Here is a 25,313-nt window from a genome sequence, read left to right as displayed (position 1 = left end):
TCTCAATATTTCCAGATATTTAACATTCTGGACTACTGGTCAATAAATTAAGGGGCTTGAGAATTGATCGGTTTTCAGTTATGACTGAAGTGAGAAAAAGATCAAATTCCATGTTACCAAATTTCAGCAGGAAGTTTTGCACAGGCATTTAGCATTTTTACTGGTTAAAATAATTTGTATTTCATTCATTAGTGACATAAATGGTCTCTATTTGTATGGTGCATGTTAAAAATCAAGAACCTTGTGTACAGGTTTCAAAATTGACTAACAAATTTGGGGTTTTAATTGAAAGACTGCCATATATTGAAGCCTGCTTAAATAAATTTGGCTGCAGGTAGTTATCATAATTCAATAGTTCATTCCTATACCAACAAAGTTGCTAAATCTCCAAATCAGAAACCATCATGAAGACATCATGCACAATTAAAAAAGCAATCAGCAGCGCATTTTTCAGATATCCTGATGTGAAATGGACCAAACACTGTGAAAGCAGAGTAAAAGAATCAAGTCACCATGACACTGAGTAATATTAACCGCAATTCTTATCCTGAAATTGTAGTGCCGGTATGCTAATTAAGAAGTTTACTGAGTTTACATGATTTTCTTCAGCCAACCAATAATGTTGCCTGGTATCAGTGGTCATTTCAGTTCCTTGAAAATGCTACTCCCACAGGATATAGAAATCCAAGTAGAACAAGCAGCCAGGTGGACAAGGGCACCTGAATAGTAGCAGGAAAGCTAGCTATCAGCTTCCACGGTCACATAATCCTCTAGTTCACAGCAGGGATAGCACAAGGGCAGGTCAACAGAGCAAGCCGTTATACTTTATACAATACTAGGCAGCAGCTGGCTCCAAACAGAATCAATTGCTAACAGGTTTCAGAGATTTCCTTCAGGTTCTGACCTACATACAGTCAAAGTTGGCTGTACTTTCAGAATCAATGAAGGTCATGGGAAGTAAAGCTTAATTTAGCAGGGAGGACCATCTTCTTCCAGGAATGCAACAGCATCTCAGTACACAGAGATTCAATAGCATATCACCGTCATTCAGACAAGACTAAGAATCTAATTACCTATTGCAACTATATACAGACGCTGCAGGCAGCAACAGGAGTTAATAGGCTTCTGGGAGGGCTATTGAGCTGCCAGTTAGATTGCCAATAATTATTTTGTAGAAACTCTGGGAAACTGATTAGGAAAGAAGCTCGCATTCCTAGAACTGATTACTACCTTAGCCATGGGCTACCTGTGTGATTAAAGTTTTAGGATTTGCAGCATGTAGGGTCTAATTAATAGTCAGCAAATTCATTATGAGAAATATGATATATTTGATGCAGCTCATGTCAAACTATTAGCACTATCCAATTTTAAGTAAAAGTGAAGCACAAACTTTGACAGGTGCCATGAGAAGTACGAACCAGATATAATCCTAGTAAACATCAAGAGAGTTGTAGGTTGAATCACATTTAAATTAATGGAAGGAAAATTGGGTCTACCCTGACTATTCTTCTTTTCGTGTTCTGCTAAGTGATGCTTAAAGTCTAGGTGATAAAAACACGCTTTTCTCATTTACTTCTAAGGCACTGAAGAAAAGATTAGATTGGCTATATTTAAAATTTTATTCAAACAGGAGGAGTAGGTTCCCCCCAAGGTCAGCGTTAGACCCTTGCTCTTCCTGAGACACAGTAATGCCCTAGGGCACGATCAAACAGCCTTGTGGCACCAGACTCGGTGATGCAACCAGGCTGTTAAATATCCGCGAGAAGCCTCATGCGACATTTGCGACGCTTGGAACGCCTCGCGAGACCTAACGGGATCTCACGAGACGTCGCGATCTGGGTCTCACCCATGCGCGATCCAGATTTACAAAGTGAATAGTTAGGCTCACATAAATATTTTGGCGCCCAATGTGCCTGAGGCCCGGGAACGAACACCATGGCGCAGTTTAGCACTGGTCCATACAAATATGGACGATGCATATGGCAAAATGGGGGTGTCTCCCAGGAGATCGGAGGTGCCAGGGATCAGGCCCAGGGGTGCCCTGTCATAATGAGATGGTGTGAGGGGGTGCTTGAGGACCCTCTAACAGATACGTTGTGGCATTGGGGGGTCCAGAGGTTGCGGTGGGGAGTCCGAGTGGGGCCGAGAGATCAGGTGGCATTTAAAAAGCGCTAAGTTCGCCAGTGCAGGAAGGGAGGTAAGCGTGACCTCGGTGGACCATTCCTTGCAGAGGGAAAAAAAAATTCCCATTTGATAGCGGGGCCATTCTTAGTGCTGCAACGTGGAGAAACACCCTGCTAAACGTGCCCAAAACGGAACTCTTTTTGGTAAGAAGAATAGGGAGAGGCAGCATAAAATAAAGGGTTCCGTTCTAAAGGGGCGCAGGGGATGCACGAAAAAAGAGACCTGGGGATATATGTGCATAAATCATTGAAGATGGCAGGGCAAATTGAGAATATTTATAAAAAAGCATATGGGATCCTGGACTTTATAAATAGGGACATAGGGTACAAAAGCAAGGTGACATTTATGAAACACTAGTTTGGTTTAACCTGGAGTACTGCATCCAGTTCTGGCCACATCATTTCAGGAATGATGTGAAAGCATGAGATATGGTGCAGAAAAGTTTCCCATAAATGGTTCTGGGAATGAGGAAGTTCAGATATGCAGATAGATTGTGGTAGGGCAGCACGGTAGCACAAGTGGATACCACTGTGGCTTCACAGCGCCAGGGTCCCAGGTTTGATTCCCCGCTGGGTCACTGTCTGTGCGGAGTCTGCATGTTCTCCCCCTGTCTGCGTGGGGTTCCTCCGGGTGCTCCGTTTTCCTCCCACAGTCCAAAGACGTGCAGGTTAGGTGGATTGGCCATGATAAATTGCCCTTAGTGATCAAAAAGGTTAGGAGGGGTTATTGGGTTACGGGGATAGGGTGGAAGTGAGGGCTTAAGTGGGTCGGTGGAGACTCGATGGGCCAAATGGCCTCCTTCTGCACTGTATGATCTATGTAAATATTGAATGGACCACGTGCTGTTCACCTTAGGGAAGAGAAGGATGTGGAGAGATGTAATAGAAGCATTTAAAATCATGAAGGATCAGGACAGGATAGGTAGGCAGAAACTGTTCCCATTGATGGAAGGATCAAGGAACAGAGGACAATGATTTAAGGTTATTGGTAAAAGCAACAATGGTGACAGGTTTTACACAATGACTGGTGAGAATCAGGAATGCATTGGAGGCAGATTCAGTTGTGGCTATCGAAAGAGAGTTCGATCATTATTTGAAGAGGAAAATATTTGCAGGACTGAGGGAAATGGAAGGAGAATGACACTTGCTCCTGGTTAATTGCTCCTGCGGAGAGCTGGCACACTCATGGCGGGCTGAATGGCCTCTTTCTGTGTTGTAACCTTTCTGTAATTCAATGAATTAAGAACATTTGGAAATCTGCCCGAATACCTCATATAATTATTTAACAAGTGGATACCGTGGTGCTAAAAATGTGTTAAAGTACCAACTTATTTCCCTGTCCTAAGAGACTGAAGCTTTATAGAACATAGAACAGTACAGCACAGTAAAGGCCCTTCAGCCCACGATGTTGTGCCGACCATTTATCCTAATCTAAGATCAACCTAACCTACACCCCTTCAATTTACTGCTGTCCATGTGCCTGTCTAAGAGTCGCTTAAATGTCCCTTATGACTCTGACTCCACCACCTCTGCTGGCAGTGCATTCCACACACCCACCACTCGCTGTGTAAAGAACCTACCTCTGACATCTCCCCTATACCTTCCTCCAATCACCTTAAAATTATGTCCCCTCGTGACAGCCATTTCCACCCTGGGGAAAATTCTCTGGCTATCCACTCTATCCATGCCTCTCATCACCTTGTACACCTCTATCAAGTCACCTCTCTGCCTTCTTCGCTCCAGTGAGAAAAGCCCTAGCTCCCTCAACCTTTCTTCATAAGACATGCCCTCCAGGCACCATCCTGGTAAATCTCCTCTGCGCGCTCTCCAAAGCATCCACATCCTTCCTATAATGAGGCGACCAGAATGGACACAATATTCCAAGTGTGGTCTAACCAGGGTTTTATAAAGCTGCAGCAAAACCTCGCGGCTCTTAAACTCAATCCCCCGTTAATGAAAGCCAACACACCATACGCCTTCTTAACAACCCTATCAACCTGGGTGGTTCATAGTCTAACCACCAGAAAACATTGAACAGCCATGGAGTGGGGAACAAATGTATGAAAACCTCTTATCCACAGTAGCAGCTACATTCTCTCCCCAAATCATGTCAGGATTCTTAATGCATTATATTGTAAATTGCCTTTCATCTCTCAGGGGCAGAGTGGGGAGGCAGGTCTCAAATCTACCTCGGCCGGAACAAGAATTGAACCTGTACTGTTATCATTAATTTGAACTACCTCTGAGCCATCCAGATATTTAAGCTAACCAGGCCCCATAACCTCACAAATGCACCATGAACTCTACTTTATTCTCAGTTCATTCTGTCTAAATTGAATCTACATTTTTGATTTCCTCCTCTAACCTTGTCTTGTTATGTGTTCTTCCTGCGTTTGAGCACTGAAGGAACCCGGATGAACAAAATAATTCTGCTTGAAACCTTTCTCTTTCTATTTGCTCATTATTTCCTTTATTACGACTAAAATATACTGATTAATGAGAAGGGGTTTTAGAGTTTTGGAGCAGAACTCCAGTTTAAAATGATGCTTTATTGAAGATACACCAAATCAGAGAAACAGTTGGAATGAAAGCACAGAAAACATAAAACTCGCAGCTAATTCATCTTAGGTAATACCTTGAAGCAGTCAAAGAATTTTTCATAAAAATAGCTTATGTATCATTACGAATTTACGGAAGAACCTTTTCCACTGATGCTTCCCAAAAGCCCATAGTAACCATTTGTCATCATAGTGCTGACTTAACAAAATCATGGGCCTGGATTCTCCCCTACCCGGCGGGGCGGGGGGTCCCAACGGGATGGAGTGACGGGAACCACTCCGGCGTCGGACCGCCCCAAAGGTGCGGATTTCTCCGCACCTTTAGGGGCCAACCCCTCATCTTGAGGGGCTAGGCCCGCACCGGAGTGGTTGGCGCACCGCCGGCTGGCGGGAAAGGCCTTTGGCGCGACGCCAGCCGGGGCCAAAGGGACTGCGCCGGCCGGCGGAAGTCCGCGCATGCGAGGGAGCGTCAGCGGCTGCTGACGTCATCACCGCGCATGCGCGCGGGGGGGGGTGTCACTTCCGCGTCTGCCATCGCGGAGGCTATGGTCGAGGCGGAAGGAAAACAGTGCCCCCACGCCACAGGCCCGCCCGCGGATCGGTGAGCCATGATTGCAGGCCAGGCCACCGTGGGCGCACCAGATCACCCCATGTGTCCCCCAAGACCCCGGAGCCCGCCTGTGCCGCCAGTCCCGCCGGTAAGCTAGGTGGTTTGATTCACGCCGGCGGGACTGGCATGACAGCAGCGGGACTTCGGCCCATCGCGGGCCGGAGAATCGCGGGGAGGGGCCCGCCGACGGGCATGATTCCCGCCCCCTCCAAATTTTCGGTGCCGGAGAATTCGGCGGCCGTTGGGGGCGTTTTCATGCCGCCTGCCCGCCGATTCTCCGACCCGACGGGGGGTTGGAGAATCCCACCAATGGTCACAAAGGGAACTTCATCTGTCAGAAGTTCACAACTGGAAATCAGACATGGCAAAGGCCCTTCACAGGAATTAACAAACATAAAACTGCTCTTTCGTAGAAGTCTGCCAATTTGGTTATTGAGCTAGCCCTCTGGACTGTCACACAACAGGATTCAGAGCTACTCACTGTCCATTGGTTCCATTGCCCCAGCTGAATATCCTGTTTTTATCTGCAAGTGAGAAGAAGAAAAACAACAATTAATTATTTTGATGCCAATAAATATTTGTTATGGTCTTAAAAGTAATATATAACAGGATTGTTTACGTAGCAATTATCTTCAAAGTACATTGCCAGGCTTCAGAGACTCTACATCCATCATCTTCTGAGGCAGAGAGTTCCAAAGTCGCACAACCTTCTGAGAGAAATAAATTCTCCTCTGCTCTGTCCTATAAGGGCAACCCCTAATTTTAGAACAGTGCCCCCTAATTCTGGATTCAACCACAAGAGAAAACATCCCTTCCACGTCCACCTCGTCAATGCTGTTCAGGATCTTATATATTTCAATCAAGTCACACCTCACTTTTCTAAACTCCAGTGGAAACAATCCCAGCCTTTCCAACGTAACCTCATCGAAAATATAACTAGTAGAGTTGACAAGGGAGAATCAGTGGATGTGGTTTATTTAGACTTTCAGAAGGCCTTTGACAAGGTCTCACATAGCAGTTTAATATGTAAAGTTAAAGCGCATGGGATTATGGGCAGTGACTTGAGATGGATTGAAAGCTGGTTAGCAGACAGGAAGCAAAAAGTTGGAATAAATGGGACTTTTTCTGTTTGGCAGGCAGTTATTAGTGGGGTACCGGAGGGATCTGTGCTAGGACTCCAATTGTTCACATTATATATTCATGATTTGGGCCTGGGAACTAAATGTATTATCTCCAAATTTGCAGATGATACAAAGTTGGGTGAGAGGGTGAGCTGCAAGGAGGACACTTGCAGGATTTGGACAGGCTAAGTGAGTGTGCATAAGGCAGATGCAGTATAATGTGGATCAATGTGAGGTTATCCGCTACGGTAACAAAAACAGGAAGGCAGATTATTATTTGAATAGGTGTACATTGAGAGAGGTGAATACTCAGCGAGACCTTGGTGCCCTTGTGCATTAGTTGCTGAAAGTAAGTGTGCAGGTACAGCAGGCAGTAAAAAAGGCAAATGGTATGTTGGCCTTTATAGCAAGAGGATTTGAGGATAGGAAAAGGGGTGTTTTACTGCAATTGTATGGGGCATTGGTGAGGCCACACCTGGAGTATTGTGTCCAGTTTTGGTGTCCTTATCTGAGGCAGGATGTTCTTGCTATGGAGGGAGTGCAGTGAAGGTTTACCAGGCAGATTCCTGGGATGGCGGGACTGTAATATGAGGAGAGATTAAATCGGTTAGGATTATATTCATTGGAATTTAGAAGAGTGAGAGGGGATTTCACAGAAACTTACAAAATTCTAACAGGATTGGACAGGTTAGATTTTAGGACTGAGGTGAGGGGAAATTTCTTCACTCAGAGAGTGGTGAATGTGTGGAATTCGCTACCACAGAAAGTAGTTGAGGCCAAAACGTTGTGTAATTTCAAGAAGGAATTAAATGTAGCTCTTGAGGCTGAAGGGATCCAGGAAGGGAGAGGGGAGGGAAGGCAGGATCAGGGTATTGAACTCGATGATCAGCCATGATCATAATGAATGGTGGAGCAGGCTCGAAGGTCTGAATGGCCTCCTCCTGCTTAATTTTCTATTTTTCTGCATTTCATGATACAACCTGTTCATTCCAGCTATCCACCTATTATAGTTGCAGATGGTTCCGAATTTCATCTGCAGATAAGCCCCAAATTTTAAGCATTTTTATAGTAGAGGAAAAATGTTCCAGTTGTGGTATTAAGGATGCTGTCGGTGGACATTTATTTTCTGTGGTGCACTCGGGCATGATTGAGTCTTCTGCTGACAGATTTGTACAAAATTTGGATCCATAGCTTCCTCTCTTTCATCACTATGTGTGTTGTCATAATATATATCAGTACATTATGGTACAATCACATACACACACTGATGGACATGCAGTAGGACCAACCAGCATACATAACACCGCAGCCAATCACCAGTGAGAGCACAAGCACTATAAAGACAGGGGAGAGGAGAATTCCCGCTCATTCGAGCAGCAGCCAGCTCAGAGCACAGAGCTCACAGCCTGCATCACAGACATTCACCATGTGCTGAGTGCCTCACCATAGCTAGTGATAGGAGAGGGTCCACAGTTAAGCTAGTATTGCTTATACCCACGTTTACAGAATGTTAGCATAGTTCAACAGTTGATAAAATAGCGTTACACCACTTCCAGCATTGTTGGCTTATTTGTGAACCAGAACACCCAACATGACAAGTGTCTTAGATGTCCAAAATGGTGTCCGAAGTGCACATGCACACTTCCGATTGGAGCTGTACTGCATTCCATATTGGTGAGCGCATTTGCACATGTGCAGTGAGCATCCGCTGGAAGTATACGGGGCAGGCAATTAAGATATCGATCAAGGTTTAATGTTGATTTGACACCCGCACCGGAATTTTGGAGCTCGCTGCTAGAGTTATCCCCTTAACCAGGCATCGTTGAATACCTGTTCAGCAGCATAAAGGAATCTGGGGAATACCTGGAATGGATCGGCTGTCTTGTGAAGAAAGGTTGGACAGGCTAGGTTTGTAGCCATTGGAGTTTAGAAGAGTAAAAGGCAAGGTGACTGAAACATATAAGATCCTGAGCGGACTTGACAGGGTACATTGGAATATAGGAACAGGAGTAGGTCATTCAGCCCCTTGAGCCAGTCCCACCATTTAATAGGATCATGGCTGATCTGTGGCCTAACTCCTTATACCTAGCCCTTGGCTCATATCTCTTAATGGGTACGATCTAACAAAATCAAATGTCAGTTTTGGGCAGGTTTAGAGGGGTTGGATCTGGTATTTGTAGAGCCCGGACCGACCCCGCTATCTAATGGCACTATGTTTTTTCTTTTGGGCCTCAATGGATATCACTCAGCCGAGTCTGGACTTAGCCGCATTTCCTGCACTGAGGAGCTCCCGTGAGCAGAGCTCCTTAGTACAGGAAAAGAAGGGGGTGCCATTTTCAAATGGTGCCCTGATTTCTTGACCCCCCCTCCCCCCCGCCTGATTCCTGGACCCATCCAATGCTCCAACTCACCTGTTGAGGGGCCCATGAGCCCCCTCACCCCACCTCACATGGACAGGACAGCCCCAGGCGCAATCCTCAACGCAGGCAAATGCCGCCTAGGCTTCTTGACACTGATACCCTGACAGTGCCCCTGTCAGCCTGGCAGTGCCTTCTGTGCACCCCTGCAGTGTCAGGCTGTCACCCGGGTGGCACCATTTGATTGAAGAAGTGCTTTGTTTCATCTCTCCTGATCGGTCTAGCCCTAATTTTTAGACTGTGCCCCTAGTTTTAGAATCTCCAACTAGCGGAAATAATTATCTTTATGTTTTTATGCGTCACTATCAGCACCCTTCTTAGCCTTAATGATCTCCATTTACATTCCTTTTATCTTTCTGTCCATGACATCTTTGTCAATCTCTACCTATCGCTGGCCCTCGATCAAGCCCCACTGTTCCACGCCCCCCACAACAGTATAAATGTGACCCTATTTCCAGTTCTCTCCAGCTTTCACAAAGAGTCATCCAGACTTAAGATGTTAGCTCCCTTCTCTCTCCACAGATACTGTCAGACCTGCTGAGATTGTCTACAGGTGACGTGGTAGCACAGTGGTTACCACTATTGCTTCACAGCGCCAGGGACCTGGGATCGATTCCCGGCTTGTGTCACTGTCTGTGTGGAGTTGCACATTCTTAGGTATCATTTTAGTAAATTTACTTTGCACTCCATCCAAGGCCAAAATATCCTTCCTAAGATGTGGTGCCAGGAACTGCTCACAGTACTCCGTGTGAGGTCTAACCAGGGTTTTGTATAGCTGCAGCATAACGTCTTTGTCTCTATACCCCTATCCTCTAGATATAAATGCTAGCATTTCATTAGCCTTGATAATTAGTTTGCCCTTATTTGTGACACTTTAAGGATCTATGCACCTGAACCCTAAAGTCTCTTTCGACATCCACTGTACCTAACCTCATTCCATTTAGAAAGTACTTTGCTCTATTCCTTTTTGGTTGAAAATGAATTACCTCACACTTGCTCACATTGGTAGATGTGGAAAGGATATTTCCTCTTGTAGAAGAACCTACAACAAGGCATCACTGTTCAAAAATAATGGATCTCAGATTTAAAACAGATGAGGTGAAATCATTTCACTCAGAGGATACTTCCTGAAAATGTGGTGGATGCAGAGTCTGAATACTTTTAAGACTGAGGTGGATAAATTCTTGGTAAGCAAGGGAGTGATAGGTTATTGGAAGTAGGCAGGATGCAGATTTGTGGTCATTATCAGATCAACCATGATCTTATTAAATGGCGGAGCAGGCTTGAGGGGCTGAATGGCCACGCCTGCTCCTCGTTGATATGTGCGTATATAAATTATATTTCTTCATCATCAGTGTGGTGTTGCTGTTCTATCATTGTCTGACCAGGTTGCAGTTTTTGAGTATCCAAAAGGAGTAATGCACAGGGTGAGGTTATAGTGAGGGGGAAGGAGGTTGGAAGGCAGTGAAACTATAGGTCCAAACATCATCAGAAGCTTCTGAATCGGGAAGAGATTGGAGGATAAGGGGGAAGTGGGTTGCGAGGAGATTGTTTGTGAAATTGCCATGATCTTCATTATTTCAGCCCTGCTGCTGGTCACTGTGTCAGCAATACTGGTCTATTGATGGCAATCAACCTCCCTTATGCGGATCAAATGCAGCTGTCCCCCCTCCAGTTAGCTCCTGCTGTCTTTGGTTGTGAACCACCTTGCCCTATGAGAGATAGGGACGTGTGTGAGTGAGTGTGATGCAATGTATTTGGGTGACGTGGTTGAATAACTGGCAGTGTGCGCAACCTGTGGGATGTGAGTAAGAGGCCTGCAACAGTGCTAAGAGTGCAAGGATGCGATGCAGCTTTGAATTTTATGTAAGAGTTCTGTTTGATTGGGGTTACTGGTCATAGGAGTGTGGTGCATTGAGCAGTGTTTGAGGCTCGTGGTGCAGTTGATGTGATATGTCATTTGAAGATGAATTCACTGACCTTAACCACTCTTATGAGGTCGTTGATTTTTTTTTTACGGCACTGCAACCAAGTCCTCAGAGGGAGAATCTTGACATTGACCTACACAGCTCCCTTCTCCCACAAACCTCTGAATGATGGCTGGATGGCTTCTTGGTCCCCTGTGGTGACAGCACTATTCCCTCCTTTGCTTCTCTTCCAAGGCCTCTAGTGCAGCTTCTAAGAACCTTGGAGCATGTTCTCTGCCATATTGTGCCATTGCTTCACTATTTCTATATCAGAGACCCTTATATCAGGATACATCACCTGCTTCAATCACAATACACCTTCCCCTTTATACGTTCTGGCTGAGCTTTATGCAGTGCAAACTAGCTTTAACTTGTACTAGTCTTTTACAATTTTGCACCCTTTGCGGAATCATTCAGCCACTCCACAGCAGGTTTGCACTGACTGCATGCTATGATCATGGTAATGAGCAAGGAACACAAAGTTGGTGAGCTGCCAACATCACATTGAATGGGTGTGGGGTAATTGCACATGATGAGCCTAGTTTGCATTTTGTAACTGTCTAATTTAGTCCCTTTTCATTTGTCCATTAGCACCATGTCACTGGCCAGAAGCATGTCAAATATTCCAACATTATCCAGAGGAGCTGACAATCGGCTCTGCAGAATCCAGTGGGAAACATTTCACAGAAATAGCACAACGAGTAAACCTTTAAAAAAATATGATGCGTTGACACTTAGGTGATTAATGATTTGAGGCAACTGATTGTGTTTGGGTGCAGATTAAAATCTTCATTTCTTTTGGCACCTGGTCTGCAGTACATTTATGGAGCAGCTCGTGAATCTTCTACCCAGCACGTCATTGATCAATATGTTTTCTTATACAATGTAGGGTTAATAAGGTAGTGGTGAATCAAGTTGAATGGACAATTAATAGAGAGGGCTAAATTTCAGTTTAATGGGGTGAGAGTTGGTAGTTCACCTGAAGTTTGGAGCATTTCACCCTTACATTTCTGGCTGCACGGCATTGCTGTGTCCCTTCTTCCTCCCTTGCATTTGCTCAACCAATCCTCCTTAGATTTTAAGTCCTCTTGGGGCTCGCTCTGTAGCAACATTGTTCAAGATGAGGCAGAATGATGCAGGAGACTTTCTCCGGAGCATTTTTGCAGGGAGTCTTGGGACCTATCCAGAACTCCATCGTGAGCTCAGTAATATTTCTTGTGGTACCATGGCTTTGGTTTTGCCTCAGCTGCTCAGGCATGCTGGAGCTCTGAGGGGATGTCATCTGTCATATTAGAAGAGAATAACCTTTCTCCCCAAGCAGGCATCCTCGAATATTCCAGGTAGGGTAGAAAACGTTGGGCAGGTCCTTGGTTGACACAAAATGTATTCATCGTGACAGCTATCTGGGAACCTGGCACAAACTTGCATGATTCTTTGGTTGTGATTACTTACAAGCTGCACATTGATGGAGTGAAACTCCTTCCTGTTTATAGACGCTCTTGGCTGGTTTTATGGTGCACTAAAGGCAACCTCAATAGTAGCTTATATGCGAGAGAAGCTACAAACACCAAGACTGTCTCATTTTGGTTGTTCTCCTTCACAGGGAGGCACTGATTGGCCCTGACAAATCACATTGGTTGTCCCCCAAATGCCCATGTCAGCTGCAGACTGGAGAATGCAGGAGATTCTCTTGGGTAGCAGGCCACAAAGATCCCAAGGCAAAGACGTTCAACAGCATTGTCACTTTTGTAGCTGCTGGCAAATCATGGGTTCCACACCAAGCAGGTGGCTATTGTTCTTGCAGGAGGCTGCAAAGATCAGCAAAAAGCATCGCTTTCTAATGCACTATTCCTCATAGAAATAGAAAAGGGCCACTCTTGACTGATTAGTCCTGTTCACTGGGTACGGCCTTTGACAGTAAGCCATCCTACACCTAGTATAGTCTCACTTTGATGTTGGTTTTGCTGCCCACGGATGCAGCAAGAATGGCACTCTATAAGCATTGACTGCTTATCCAGGGCAAGTATAGAAACTAACAAGAGAGAAATATCCAATAAAAAAGTAAAATGCTGCAGATGCTAGAAATTAGAAATAAAAACAGGAAATGCTGGCAACATCAATAAGGAGAGAAAAGCAGAGTTAACGTTATAGGTGGAGTCATAATATACACACAGGTATATGATGATGCACAGACAGGCAGTGATTGACACACAGGATGACCAATGAACACACACACAGAATACAGCAGCCAATCACCAGACAGGACACGACCACTATACAGCCAGAGGGCACTAGTTTTCCCGCTCTCTTGAGATCCAGCCTCTGAGACAGTCAGAGCTCATGAGCAGCAATTAGAACATACACCATGTGGTAGTAAGATAGTCTGGTCAGGTTAGCCTCAGGTCTCCAGTCAAGTCAGCATAGTGTCAACCCACAGTTAAAGTATGTATGATAGTTAAGAGTTCAATAAAATCGAATAGCATTTCTTCAAGTGTTGGAAGCCTCTCTCTCTAACTGCTGCAGTAAACGCAGTCCTCGCAGACCCGGCATACCCAACACATCATGGTACCAGTGAGTTATGCTCGAGTTTGATGGACCTACATTGAGATAGTCTGCCTTTGACAAGCGACCAGCCATCCGGTAACATGGACAGCATCCACCCTCCCCCGCAGCTCCGCTTCGCTGGCAACCTTGGTGCTAACTGGAAGATTTTCAAGCAGAAGTTCCAGCTGTATCTTGACGCCACCGACCTGGAAACCGCATCGGATGCCAGGAAGATCGCTCTCTTCCTCTCTACAGCCGGGGACCACGCTATCCACATCTTCAACTCCCTCACCTTTGCTGAAGGCGCGGACAAGCCAAAGTTTAAAACAGTCCTGCTGAAGTTCGACAGCCACTGTGACATCGAAGTCAACTCCATAGCTTTGAACGCTATGTGTTCCAGCAGAGGCTGCAGGGTAAGGATGAACCTTTCCAGTCCTTCTTAACCCACCTCCGAATCCTTGCGCAGTCCTGCAACTACGGCTCCACTTCCAACTCCATGGTCCGCGACCAGATCATTTTCGGGGTCCACTCCGATCCCCTTCGCCAGCAGCTCATTAAAGTTAAGCAGCTCACCCTTACCATCGCCATCGAAACCTGCGTCCTCCACGAGCACGCTAACAACCGGTACTCCCATATCAAGGCGGCAGAGATGGCGCGGCAAGGCCCCCACGATGCGGAGCAGGTGCAGGCCGTAAAACAGCTCCAGGGCCTGAGTCTGGATGAGAGCGGCCATTTCGCACACTTTTCCCAGGCTCCTGCGCATGTGCGCCATGACCAAGGGGACGACGAGGCCGACGACCGAACTGCGCAGGTGCGCACATCGTTCGACCACACCGCGCATGCACGGTGGCGCACGGAGCGTCCTGATGCCGGCGCCATGACGTGCAACAACTGTGGCTCCGCCCATTTAAAGCGCAATGTTCCGCGAAATATCAACACTGTCTCCAGCGTGGCAAGCTTGGCCACTACGCAGCCCTGTGCAGATCTGCTCAACTGCCCAATACACAGCGATCCCTGTCGCAGCGCAGGAACGTCCGGTCAGTACAGCAACCCGTTGCAGACTCCGACTCTGACATGGTTCCAGATTCCGACACCGAGGGCCTCCCATCCCCATTCCGGGTGGGCATCATCACCAAGCATACGATGCCTTCAGCGAAGAAGGTGAAACAACTCCCAGTGCTGAGCATTGATCCGGACGACGAGTGGTGTGCCACCCTCACTGTCAACCAGAACTCATCGCCCACCACAGAGATTGAATTTATAGACTGAATGTTGCATTACCTTGTGATCCGTTTACACATCTGTACATATTGTTTTGTCCTAATTTGTTATCTGCCCTCTATCTGCACAAGACACCTTCCCATGTGAATATGTTAACATACTTTGTATATAGTCAGGATCCTGTACACACACACACACTCATTATTTATTGACCCACACACATTTTTATGAAGAAAAAAAAATGGGGGGGGAGATGTCATAATATATACACAGGTATATGATGGTGCACAGACAGGCAGTGATTGATACACAGGATGACCAGTGAACACACAGAACACAGCAGCCAATCACCAGACAGGACACGATCACTATAAAGCCAGAGGGCACTAGTTTTCCCACTCTCTTGGGATCCAGCCTCTGAGACAGTCAGAGCCCATGAGCAGCAACTAGAACATACACCATGTGGTAATAAGATAGTCTGGTCAGGTTAGCCTCAGGTCTCCAGTTAAGTCAGCATAGTGTCAACCCACAGTTAAAGTATCTATGGTAGTTAAGAGTTCAATAAAATCAAGTTGCATTTCTTCAAGTGTTGGAAGCCTGTCTCTCTCACATCACATCAGTGGCGATGACCAGAACCCCCGATGGAAGATGCTGCCAGGCCTTTTGAGTTTTGCAAGCATTTTCTTGAAATATCCATTGTTAGAAATACCTACCTGATTGACTACAGTAAGTAGCATTTTTGTGAGGGAGCTTGTCAACACAAGCTGTGCATGTATATTAAGGACCTTGCCCTGCAAAAAGGGTTTGTAGCTAAGTTTTAAAAAAATATATATTTATTAAAGTTTTTTAACACAATTTTTCTCCTTTACAAGCAATAACCCCCCCCCCGCCTTGTAACAAAAAAACAACAACAAAAAACCGAGAAATCGCGCAGAGCAAGATATATACATGGCAAAATGATATATTTACACAGCTTTGTACGCTGGCCCTCACCCATACGTGCCAGTTTCCCCAACCCTTCATGTTATCTCTTGCTCATCCACCCTTCCAGGCAGTCCCCCCTTTCCTCCCCCCTCTCCCCCCCTCCCAGGACGTCCCCTCCACCACCCCCCCCCCCCCCCCCCCCCCGCCCCGCAAGGTTCGCCTCCTTCCACATTAGCAAGATCCTTCGCCGGGCTACTAGGGACGCAAAGGCCAGAATGCTGGCCTCTTTTGCCTCCTGCACTCCCGGTTCGTCCACTACTCCAAATATTGCTAGCCCCCAGCTTGGCTTGACCCGGACTTTCACCACCTGAGATATTACTCCCGCCACTCCTCTCCAGAACCCCTCCAGTGCCGGGCATGACCAAAACATATGGACATGGTTCGCCGGGCACCCTGAGCACCTTCCACATCTGTCCTCTACCCCAAAGAACCTACTCAACCTCACCCCCGTCAAGTGCGCTCTGTGGACCACCTTAAATTGTATCAGGCTGAGCCTGGCACACGAGGAGGAGGAATTAACCCTACCTAGGGCATCAGCCCACAGACCTTCCTCGATCTCCTCCCCCAGCTCCTCCTCCCATTTACCCTTCAACTCTTCTACCAGCTCTTCTTTCAACTCCTGGTGTATTTCCGACACCTTGCCCTCCCCGACCCATACACCTGAGATCACCCTATCTTGAACTTCTTGTGCCGGGAGCAACGGGAATTCCCTCACCTGTCGCCTCACAAAAGCCCTCACCTGCATATATCTAAAGGCATTTCCCGGGGGTAACTTGAACTTCTCCTCCAGTGCCCCTAGGCTCGCAAACGTCCCGTCGATGAACAGGTCCCCCATTCTTCCAATCCCCACCCGATGCCAGCTCTGGAACCCCACGTCCATCTTCCCCGGGACAAACCGGTGGGGTTTGTAGCTAAGTTAACAAGATAGCTTAGTTACGCAAACTCATGGATGACCCCAGAAAGAATTGTGCAGACAGAAATTTGTGAGATCTGAGTTGGAATCTCAGTTGTGAGAGAGCTGTACTAATAAAGAATTTAAAAGGGAAATGACTGGGATTAAGGGAGCTGGTTGAAGACCCAGGCAATAGATAGATTTTCAGCAGACTATATGTGGGATAATGAAGGACTGGAAATCCAATTTAGTCATGTTAATTTATATATTCTTGCAAAGCTGGTTCACCTTTCAAAATGGTCACCAGCCACCATTTATCTGTGGTGAAATCTGTGATGTGTAGATTGCTATCAGGCACATAAAGCCTGGCCCTACCTTTAACCAAAGCATTCATGCTATAATCCAGCAAGACACAGATGAGAAACAGAGAGTAAGCCAGTGTGAAATGCTTATTGCTCTTCAAACATCAATGAGCATTTAGGTAGCCTATTCCCACCATACTAACTAAGAAAATGCAATGCTTTTCATTCCCTATATAAAGTCAGCATTGACTGAACGGCACCATCATCCATTTTGAGGCTTGTTGCTTTTAATTCCTTTTAGTAACTGTCTTTTTTCCAAATTACACCCTGTTCCATTGGTTTTGCTCTATTTTTTACGAGGCCACTTATTTAAAATGGTAGTGCCACATGTCCGATCATCGGAGTACTGCTGGCTGTATCTCTGTATTTGTTGCATTTGGAAAAGGAAAAAGTCAAGCTGCGGAAGTTGGAAAGATGTGAGTACACCTTAGAAAGCCAGAAGGATGAAATTCTGCTCATTTGACTGACATTTCAATGCAGCGCTGCAGCGTTGAACTGTTGGAGGTGCCATCTTTTGGAGACCTGTTAAAACAAGGCCTTGTATGCTCTCTGAAGTAGATACAAAACAACCAATGGCACTATTCAAAGAAGACCAACTGAACTCCCAATGCCATAACTTGACATTACCAAACACAAATGATATCACATTGTTTGTGTGAAAATTCTTTGCCCCCAATTTGCCACATTTCCTACATTACATCAGGGACTAGATTGTAAAATCCCTTTGGGATGCTTTGACATGGTGAAAGGTACTATATCAAGACAAAATGTTGCCTTTCATTTTGGTGTCTTGTGTTTTCTTTACCTTTTCCTTTTCAGGTTGAGATAGTGGGTGGGATGGTATGGTGTGACTGGAAAGAAGGCGCCAATGGATAGGTTTGAATGAATGGCATGGAAAAATAGTCTTCAGAGCCCCCATCCTCCGCCTTCCTCCCGTACTGTCCTTTACGTCTTCAACTGGACCCTCTGTCTGCCCCGCCAGGCCTCATGATGGATCCTTGGTCCTCGCCTACTGCAATCTTGCCTTTCCCTCCAGCACTGCTACCCCCACAGCACTAACCAATACTGTAACCAATCACTATTTGTTGATAAACCACTATCAATGTTCTCTGTAGATTATTCTTTTGTCTACCTTGTACGTACTGTGTACGTTCCCTTGGCCGCAAAAAATTTTTCACTGTACTTCGGTACATGTGACAATAAATATCAATCAATTGATCAATCAATCAATCAAACCTTAAGAACTATTCCTGAGCGTCCCTGGTAGCACCCTGCTCTCAACACATTATCCACTCCTGTACACTAGCGTAATGTCATTCCCACGGGCTTTTCTACCTTGTAGAGTTGTCAATTAAGATCACTGTCCAAAAAAAGTAAGGAATTAGAAACGACTATTTCCATCTGCTAGCAAAGCACAGATGAATAATTAATAACAATTTTCTGCCTTTGAGAATGCAACTGATAAATGTTTTGAATGTGTCCTTGTGTTTCCCAAAATTGGAGGTGTAGGAAAATATTTAATCAGTAAAATTGACTAAATAGGAGTGATGAATTAAGCACATTGCAGATTTTTCATCATACAATTCAAATTCAGCTGATAGATAAACACAGCTCTGGGAAAAATATCAAGTTCAAACTCAGGCTTTTTGTCAGGGTTGAAATATAAACTTCAAGAAAGCATTACAAGAAACAAAAGACAGATCAGTGGATCAATGTAATCATGGTGAAATATGTAATGTTTTTAAAAATTGTTTAAACCCTTATTCTGGACACACAAATGCTAGTTAGTGACAAAAAGAAGGTTCACAAATTTAACTAATTGATTAATGGGACTCCAGTGGTCAGATTGTACCATTACAGGCGATGACATACTCTCGGTATAGCCGCGCAGCAATTGTGTGTCACAAACAATGACACTTTGATATTTAAAAGGCCTAGAGTGGTGCCACCTACAGGAGTAACAGTTATCTCAGGAACATATCATGACTTTTCAATGACACACACAGCCAAGATACCAAACTTAACATATGCAGTTCCATATTGCACAGTCAGTAACCACAGTCCAGAGAACAATTGCCAATTCTGATCTCCTCTACATATGCTTAAAAAATATCAAACATAAGTCCAAATCACATTAACCTTTGTTGACACTTGTGAAATCAGGAGTAAAGTAACCGTTGCATGCTATTTTCATGATTGTTTTTATCTTTGTTCAAATAACTAAAGATAAAATTGTACCATATAACACTGGGTACAGCATTTAATGTGACTCTGCTAAGAGACCTTTGTGTTTTTAAGGCCATTTAAATGTAGAGTTTTATACACAGAATTTGCTTAAAACATGTGCTTTGTCAATTATTATAAAACGGACACCAAAAGTTTGCACTTCGGAACCAATAATCCATGACAGTGAATACATAGGTATCGGTTCAAGTATCATTTATTAGAATGCATTTATTTTTCTATCTAATTTTCCATTTAATTATTTTTTTCTATATAATTTTCTATCTAATTTGACCAAAATGGGCCAAATCAGTGCAAACGATTGTGGAATTTAAAGCCCAGCTATCCAGAGCTAAAAAAAGGGTTCCATATCCAATTAGATTATAAAGCATGGCACGAGAATACGGCCAAACCTCCAGAATGAATGACTCATCATTATGCTAATTGTGTTGTTTACAGGTCTTTGAGGAGGATCTAAAATTTAAGGGTATTTTTTAGTCAGGTGGACACTGATAGGTACATTTTAAAAGCTTCTGAATACAAACATTTCTTTCAATTTACTAAGAAACTGAATGTTATACCCAAGGTGATTAGCAAATGGTCTGCAGATAGTTAGCTACTGCCATTTTCAATTACTTCAAGTCAGGTTACGCGTAGGTGATGGACACTCCGATGAAAAATATTTATTATTTGACTCAACCCAGTTTCAACTGTATTAACTGAACCAGAAGTTGCCTCCCTTAAATATTTCAAGGAGCAGTTGTTTAAAGCAAATTTTGCGTTTGGCAACATGCCAATGAGTTTGCATGAAAAAAAGCACTTAAAACTAGCACAGATTTGAGTAGTTTGCACCCTGATCATCAATTGCTACCAAAGCAGAAACTGAATCCCAATATTTTTTATAACGTGCTGTTGTGCAGAGTAACGTCACCCGATGGTTCAGTTAGCTCAAACAGTCAGGAGTTAAGCTTTACAAATGAATAAGATCCAAGGTCTGTGTCAAGTTAGTCCGGTGAAATTATGGGCGCAAACTCCAGTCAATGTCTTCAGTGTGGTATTCCTGATCATTATCCAGTGGAATTGCATGTATGTGTAGCTATAAGATGAGAGCATTGAACTGGCTTTGGTACATCTGTGGATGGATAACCTGCAAACATTTATTGTCAGGGCAGGCAGGTGAGGAACCAGAATATTACCACAATCAGCAAAACATTAGTCTTGCACAGAATTAACACCTTCAGAAGTGACGAGTCACGTAATTGATCCTGAGACGGGGGTCCTGAATCAAAATATAGGAAACTACGATTGTATGGTGCGCGTGTTGGCTATGATGGATTCAAATATTCAAAGAGAACATGGGTGAACTGCAAAAATTGTTCATTCCAGTATGGCACAAAAATAAAACGGGAAAGATGGCCAAACTATGGTTTACAAGGAAAATAGAGATGGTATTAGATCCAAGGTAGAGGCCTACAAATTGGCCAGAAAAATCAGCAGACCTGAGGGTTGGGAACAATTTTTAATTCACCAAAGGAGGACAAAGGGATTGATTAAGAAGAGGAAAATAGAGTGCGAGAGTAAGCATATAAACATATAAACTGACTACAAAAGCCTCGATAGGTATGTGAAGTGCAAAAGATTGGTGAAGACAAATGTAGGTCCCTTACAGTCAGAAACAGGGGAACTTATAATGAGGAACAAAGAAATTACGGACCAACTAAATACATACTTTGTCTTCTCAAAGCATGACATAAATAATGTATCAGGAATGTTGTGGAACAAAGACTTTAGTGAGAGGGAAGAAATCAGTATTAGTCGGGAAATGGTGTTGGGGAAATTGATGCGATTAAAGGCCAATAAATCCCAAGGGACTGGTAATCTACATCTCAGAGTATTTAAGAAAATGGCTCTAAAAATAGTGGATGCACTGGTGATCATCTTCCAATAGTCTATAGACTCTGGAACAGTTTCTACAGCTATTGTAATCCACTATTTAAAAAGGGAGGTAGAGAGAATACAGGGAATTATAAACCAGTCAGTCAGCCTGGTGTTAGTAGTGAGGAAAATGTTTGAGTCCATTATAAAAGATTTAACAGCAGAGCACCTGGAAAACAGTGGTAGTATTGGATAGAATCATCATGGATTTTCGAAAGGAAATCATGTTTGACAAATTTACTGGAATTCTTTGAGGATATAACTAGTAGAGTTAACGAGGGGGAGTTAGTGGATGTGGTTTCTTTGGATTTTCATAAGGCTTTCAGCAAAGTCCCACGTAAGAAATTTGTGTGTAAAATTAAAGAGCATGGAATTTGGGGTAGTGTATTGAGATGGACAGAAACCTGGCTGGCAGAGAGGAAACAAAGGATTCCTCAGTCCCACAGCAGTGAATGGGAGATTTGGTTGAGCATAAAATTCTTCAACCTCGCTAGCAGCGGTAGCAAGGTAGACGCGCAATAGAGAATCCTAACCAATGAGGAGGAATTAATAGGTCTTTTTCCAAATGGCATGCAGTGACTAGTGGGATACTGCAGTGTTCAGTGCTAGGACCCCAACTATTCACAATATATATTAATGATTTAGATGAGGGAACTAAATGGGTTTCCTCCAGGTGCTCCGGTTTCCTCCCACAGTCCAAAGATGTGCAGGTTAGGTGGATTGGCCATGATAAATTGCCCTTAGTATACAAAAAGATTGGGTTGGGTTACTGGGTTACAGGGATTGGGTGGAGGTGTGGGCTTAGGTGGGTTGCTCTTTCCAAGGTGCGGCTCAATGGGCCGAATGGCCTCCTTCTGCACTGTAGATTCTATGATTCTATGACTAGACAGGGATACTGTGCCATCCGTGCCTACACCACACGGACGACGGAGGTTCAAGAAGGCAGCCCACCACCACCAAGGGCAACTAGAGATGGACAATGAATGCTCGCCTAGCCAGCAATTCCCACATCCATGATTGAATAAAAAACACAATCGGGTGTATTATAATATTCAGATGACATTGATAAACTACATGGGTATGACTGAGCGGACTATATGCAATTTAATATCAACCAACAAATTATCATTTCATGTAATCTCACGGTGATTGTCGTGTATATTGTACTTGGATATTGTGTTACAGTGGGCCCTCCTGTAAGTGCCATAGAGGTAGAGTAGCAGCAATTAAAGTAACTCTATCTAATGGTGTCCCATGTGATATTTTATCTCTGTCGCTGTCAGCTGAATCTATCAGTCTACACCCGTGTTTGTAATCGTCTATCACACAACTGTTTCTCTGCTTCATCATTCTTTCTGTGTGTTTTTCTCCGAATTTCTATGACACTTTAATAATGCAAACAAAAGGCAAACTAATGCTAATTCAAAAATGCACAGAAAAAGTTCTGAATATGACTTTGTAGAAAGAAAAACACGTATTAGAAAACAGTCAACAGGGAGAAGAATCATCTGGAATGGAAGGATAATTTGGAAAAAAAACACTGGTTTTGAAATTATCATGGTTTACGGCTGGACAAAGATTAATAAGTTTATTTGCTTGCTGTCTTAGTGAAGATGCTAACTCATTTAAAGTTATTGGTTAACACATTTGTCACCAATTCATCTTCCATCCAGTGTCACAAAATGTGTTGACGGTAGAATTCAACTGCTTAGTGCTACAGGCACTTGAGGCTACAGGAACGTGTTGGAAAATGGCGGCTATGCTGCTTTCGGCCACCTCTGGCATGTACTATGCAGCACGACATGATTCTTATAGAGCTAGCATGGGTTTTCCATGCAGAGTGGGAAGACCCTGAAGTCAAACAGCATCTTCTGCTGGTTTGGCACATAACCTGCTATTTTAGAACTTACAGAACCGCTATTTTAGAACTTACAGATCATGTCAACACAGATTGTCAAACAGTTCCAGCTGAATGTGCTTTCAGCCTCAGGAAGGAGTTGCCCTCTACCCACAGGTGCACCACATATTACTATTTAAAGAGCCAGCTTCCAAATTTCAGATCAGTTTCTTTTGACTTTTCTTACTGCTGCAGAATGAACGAAAATAATGGATTTTCTTGATTGGAGACTAAGTACTCCTGCTAGTGGGAAAACTGGAGTGATTCCCGCTGGCACTATGAACAACACTCACTCACCATTCAATGCACACTGGGGTTTTCGGAACACCTGAGAGTGGCGGGCCATAATCTGTCTGACAGGTCCCATTCCTCAGAGGTCAGGATGCATTTTGTAAAGGGTGTCCTGATCTCAGAATGCTGCTGCTGGGCAACGTCTCTTCTCATCTGCCCACCCAGTTGTTGTGAACAAAGCTCCCAGTTGCTGTGAACAAAGAGACAGTCTCTTTTTCTAACAAAAAACTCTAATCAGAAAAAGAGCTGCTCCTCTGAGTTAATGGATCCCTACAGAGCTATATAAATAAACAATCTTAACCCTCGCTTTGAAACCGCCTAGTGCTGTTACCTGCATGAGAAAACCTGCAAAAGGCAATAGTCCATAGAATTGAATGTAAACAATGCAGTTCAAAGCTTTTAGACTTCTCGGCATACATTTGGCTGAGAAAACCACTTCAAAGGGAATATTTTTACCTTAATCTCACAGATCTTTGAACTTGACATACTGACAGACTGTAGGTTTTAGGGGTGTAGATGGGAACACTTTCACTTTAATATCACAGAACTGAGATATGGACATACTGTTTAATGGCTACAGTTGGAAAGAGCAGCCAAATGACCCCCATCTCAGGAAAGCACTGCCCTAGCCGAGCACAAGCTCCCTTGACCCCCAGCTCTGATGAAGGACCCCCCTTGACACCCTGGGCACTCACCCCTTCCCACCCCTCAGGTTCAGGTCGCCAGATCCTGTTTCTCAGGAATTTCACCAATTCATGTCAGCTGAACTTTTGGCTGGGGAGTACTGGAACATCCCAGCAGGCAGATGAATCAGGCATCCTTCCTGTAAATTCCATTCAAAATAGCTCGAATGAGCTATTTACATGTTCCTGCCGTGTCTGGTCGGAAATTCATTGGGGCTGGCAGGATGGGCTGGCAGACTCTCAACGGGTTTCATGATTTTTGGCCTGATGCCTGATTCACTGGGCCATTGGGATTTCCTCCTCTGGTGGGCATTACGGGCAGCACGGTTGCACAAGTGGATAGCACTGTTGCTTCACAGCGCCATGGTCCCAGGTTCGATTCCCCGCTGGGTCACTGTCTGTGCGGAGTCTGTATCTTCTCCCCGTGTCTGCGTGGGTTTCCTCCGGGTGCTCCGGTTTCCTGCCACAGTCCAAAGACGTGCAGGTTAGGTGGATTAGCCATGCTAAATTGCCCTTAGTGTCTAAAAAGGTTAGGAGGGGTTATTGGGTTACGGGGCCCCCTTAGTGGTCTTTCCGTGTCCCATCAGCCCCTTCTGTACATACCCATGTAAAGATCACTACATCCTCCTTTTTCACTTTTTTTTAATATAGTTGCAGAGCTGTAACTAAAATGGAACAAAAACAGTTAGTTTCATGCACAAATACAGAACAGAGACCAATGATGGATCAGTTCCATGTTCAAAAGTTCAGACGGTTGGGTGCACATCTGATTCGGGTAGGCCTCCTGAGTGGGCATGGAGACCCTGAGGTTTTTATGTCCAGCTGGGCACCAGCTGCTGGTGTCTCGTGATGTCGCATGATAGCGTCCTGCAGATCCAACGTCGGAAATACAGGTTGATGAGGTGGAACCTTCAGCAGGTCTCGTCGATTGCGTCGAAGAAGCATACCATCATCAGACTTCACAACGTACGATCGTGGCGATACTTGTCGGAGCACCATTGCCATGTTAGACCATCCTCCACCAGGGTGTCGCAGTCTAACCATGTTGTTGATCGCTAACGGATGCAGCACTTTTGCATGTCGGTCATAGTGCTGCTTTTGTATGTGATGTTGGTGACACAACTTGCCCAGCACTTGCGAGTGATCTGGATCGGTGAAGTGTAGCGCCGGTAGCGTTGTCCTCACATCTCGTTGAAGAGCATTTGAGCCGGTGACAGACGAAGCCTGCGTGGAATATAAGGAAAGTAGGAAGGAACTTAAGCAAGGAGTCAGGAGGGCGAGAAGGGGTCACGAAAAGTCATTGGCAAATAGGGTTAAGGAAAATCCCAAGGCTTTTTACACGTACATAAAAAGCAAGAGGGTAGCCAGGGAAAGGGTTGGCCCACTGAAGGATAGGCAAGGGAATCTATGTGTGGAGCCAGAGGA

General features: G+C 44.6%; 1 protein-coding gene across 1 annotated transcript in view; it reads right to left on the bottom strand.

Moving 5' to 3' along the window:
• Positions 1-25,313, bottom strand: part of LOC140430115 (uncharacterized) — an 820,575-nt gene that overhangs the window by 740,890 nt on the left and 54,372 nt on the right. Inside the window, exon 2 of the mRNA XM_072517631.1 lies at positions 5,833-5,875. Coding sequence (XP_072373732.1) covers positions 5,833-5,875 — 43 coding nt within the window. The remainder of the gene's footprint in view (positions 1-5,832; positions 5,876-25,313) is intronic.

This window comes from Scyliorhinus torazame, chromosome 9 (genome assembly GCF_047496885.1).
Source record: "Scyliorhinus torazame isolate Kashiwa2021f chromosome 9, sScyTor2.1, whole genome shotgun sequence".
NCBI lineage: Eukaryota > Metazoa > Chordata > Chondrichthyes > Carcharhiniformes > Scyliorhinidae > Scyliorhinus > Scyliorhinus torazame.
Note: the sequence above shows the minus strand (reverse complement) of the source record. Positions and strands in the feature narration are given on the sequence as shown.